Below are 2,976 nucleotides of genomic sequence, written 5' to 3' on the forward strand. Positions count from 1 at the left end.
AGAACTGCAGCAGCAGCAGCAGGGGCAGCTAGCTCTGCTCCAGACCTTCGTCACTAATATGTTCAAATACAACACCACAGTCAGGAGTCACTGCTGCTGTGATCTTCAACTGTACTTTAGTCAACTCCAAGACAATAATGACGATGGCTAATTATTATTATCATTATCATTATTGTTATCATTATTATCATTATTATCATTATCATTATTATTATTGTTATTATCATTGTTATTATCATCATTATCATTATTATTATTATTATTGTTATTATTATCATTATTATTATTGTTATTATCATCATTATTATTATTGTTATTATCATCATTATTATTATTGTTATTATCATTGTTATTATCATCATTATCATTATTATTATTATTATTGTTATTATTATCATTATCATTATTGTTATCATTATTATCATTATTATTATTATTGCTATCATTATTATCATTATTATTATCATTATTATTATCGTCATTATTATTATTGTTATTATAATTATTATAATTGTTATTATTGTTATCATTATCATTATTATCATTAGTATTATTATTATCATTATTATCATTATTTTTATTGTTATTATTATCATTATCATTATTATCATTGTTATTATTATCATTATTATTATTGCTATCATTATTATCATTATTGTTAGCATTAGCATTAACTTTGATCAAAGTGTGTTCATATTCACTGAAACATGACCAAACTGTGGCTCACGTGTAAACCTTCAGTACAAAGTCCTTCTCCTCCTTCAGGTCAGTGATGGTGTGGAACACGTCACTCATGGCCAGGACCGCACAGCCATAAGGTCGTCGGTACTGCACGTGGGGGGGGCCTTTCTTTGAGTCATTCAGCAGCATCCGACCTGGACGTGGAAGGAACGGATGAAGAAAACCAGATCACGATGTGACTTTACACCAGTGAATACGTTCTGAGCTCAGTGATGCCTCCACAGGTTGTTTCAGTTACTGCAGCCTGGTACTTCACCTGTTCTTATGACGTGGGCGATGATGTACAGGTCTCTCTTCAAGTCTTTACTGCTCAGGTCCTGGAGCAGAAAACAGAAATGTGACGCTGTGATGGTTGTCATGGTGACAACACTGAGCCTGTGTCAAAGGTCAAGACCTCACCGTGAAGAGAGCACACATACGATCCACCTTCTCAGGGTTCTTTGGTCCTCCATTTTTGTTCAGTTTCACCATGAACTTCTCACTGAAGAGGAGACGGAAGATGAAGAACTCAGGAGCAGTAACAGTACTGCAGTAACATCAATCCATCCATTTTCACCCACTTATCCGTTACCAGGTCGCGGGGGCAGCAGTCTCCACCCACATCACACTGCACCGTACCAACCCCCCCTAAACCTTCCTGCGGGACAGTACTACAGTAACAGTACCGCAGTAACAGTACCGCAGTAACAGTACTACAGTAACAGTACTACAGTAACAGTACCGCAGTAACAGTACCTCAGTAACAGTACTGCAGTAACAGTACCTCAGTAACAGTACTGCAGTAACAGTACCAGAGTAACATCCACTACTCGAGCTAGTACTAATGAAACATTTAAAGAGAAAGCATCTATAAACACAGTGGTCCTCAACCTGAGGTGCGTGTACCACTGGTGGTACTCTCCCTAGGGGATCACATTTCCATTAGTGCTTAGTGACTTCATTTCCTAAGTTCTAGAAGCACTCAGATACATCAGGTCCTCAGACTTCATGACCACACCATGAGCCGTCTCCCTCCCCCGTCCTCCCCGTCCTCCCCGTCCTCCCCCGTCCTCCCCCGTCCTCTCCAACCAAACCTGATCTGTTTGGCCTCGCGAAAGTCGTAGAGAGAGAAGAAAACATCAGCATCCTCACTGATGCTGTTGTACGTGAAGCTCTTCAGATTAATGAAAAGGTGATGTGACACAGGGACACGGCAACCGTCGCCATGGCGCTGCCTCACGCTGTCGCCCTGGAAACGGAGAAGAAAAGACCATGAAGGAGAAGGTTCCTGTGAAACCTGCCTCTGTGGATAGATGGGTGGAGCTGTGGTGGTGATGTCAGAGGTCAGAGGTCACTGTATGTACAGCAGCAGCCGTCAGTGAGAACTCCACTAGGTCTAACCTAAAGGAGTTTCAATATCTGGTTCATGTAATGGAGGAAGAACAGTTCCAGTCACTGGAACTGTTGACAAAAGTAAACAAATGAGACCAGGACCAGAGTTCAAACCTTCTAGAAACAGAAGGAACCCTAACCCTTACGGTGCAGTACCGTACACTACCGTACCGTACTGTACCGTACCGTAGTGTACTGTACTGGTACACCTGTACTTCATGTTATCTCTACATCTGGTCTGAAGAAAAGAAACAAAGAAACATCAGAGAGTGAAGACAACATGAATGTGTGTGTGAAGGACCAGTGTTGAACCCATGGTCCAGTCTGTACCTGGTTTGTGCTTTGTTGACCACAGTGTCTGCTGGACACGTGCTGAAAAGAGAAAACAGGTCAGAGGTCAGAGAGGTCAGAGGTGAACTGGACACAGACACTACAGCCTGGACTGTGTAACGCTGCAGCGCCCCCTACACACGAACCAAACAATGAGGGGAGACCAAGTCACTCTCACCCACAGCCTACAGAAACAGGAGCCACAGGCTCACGCACTGCCGACAACGTCCACCAGGGGACAGCGTGGGGACACGTCCCAGCTCAGCAGGGAATATAGTTAATGCAGAGACCTTTGTCACGGAGACATCCAACCACATCCAACCACATCCAACCACAACAGGCCTCCAGCTGTGGAGCAGCGATTGTGTCTTTATGTAAACGTCAGGTCAGCGTATGATCCACTGAACCACCGTACCAGTTTGTAGAGCTCCGACACACTGATCTGGTCTGGATCCACCATCTCAAACTCCTTTCTGGGAACCAGGTCCAAACCCAGGTGCCTGAGACAGAGAGGAGGGAGAGGAGACGGGGGGG

The 2,976-nt window shown here is 43.3% G+C and overlaps 1 protein-coding gene across 1 annotated transcript in view; it reads right to left on the reverse strand.

Moving 5' to 3' along the window:
- The window catches only part of LOC103385468 (dedicator of cytokinesis protein 3-like), a 24,606-nt gene that overhangs the window by 14,892 nt on the left and 6,738 nt on the right, over nt 1-2,976 (reverse strand). The window contains 6 exon segments of the mRNA XM_017035835.2: nt 654-875; nt 998-1,058; nt 1,141-1,222; nt 1,815-1,969; nt 2,443-2,484; nt 2,858-2,942. Of these exon segments, the coding sequence (XP_016891324.1) occupies nt 654-875; nt 998-1,058; nt 1,141-1,222; nt 1,815-1,969; nt 2,443-2,484; nt 2,858-2,942 (647 nt within the window).

Source organism: Cynoglossus semilaevis, chromosome 10, assembly GCF_000523025.1.
Source record: "Cynoglossus semilaevis isolate Cse_v1.0 chromosome 10, Cse_v1.0, whole genome shotgun sequence".
NCBI classification, from domain to species: Eukaryota; Metazoa; Chordata; class Actinopteri; order Pleuronectiformes; family Cynoglossidae; genus Cynoglossus; species Cynoglossus semilaevis.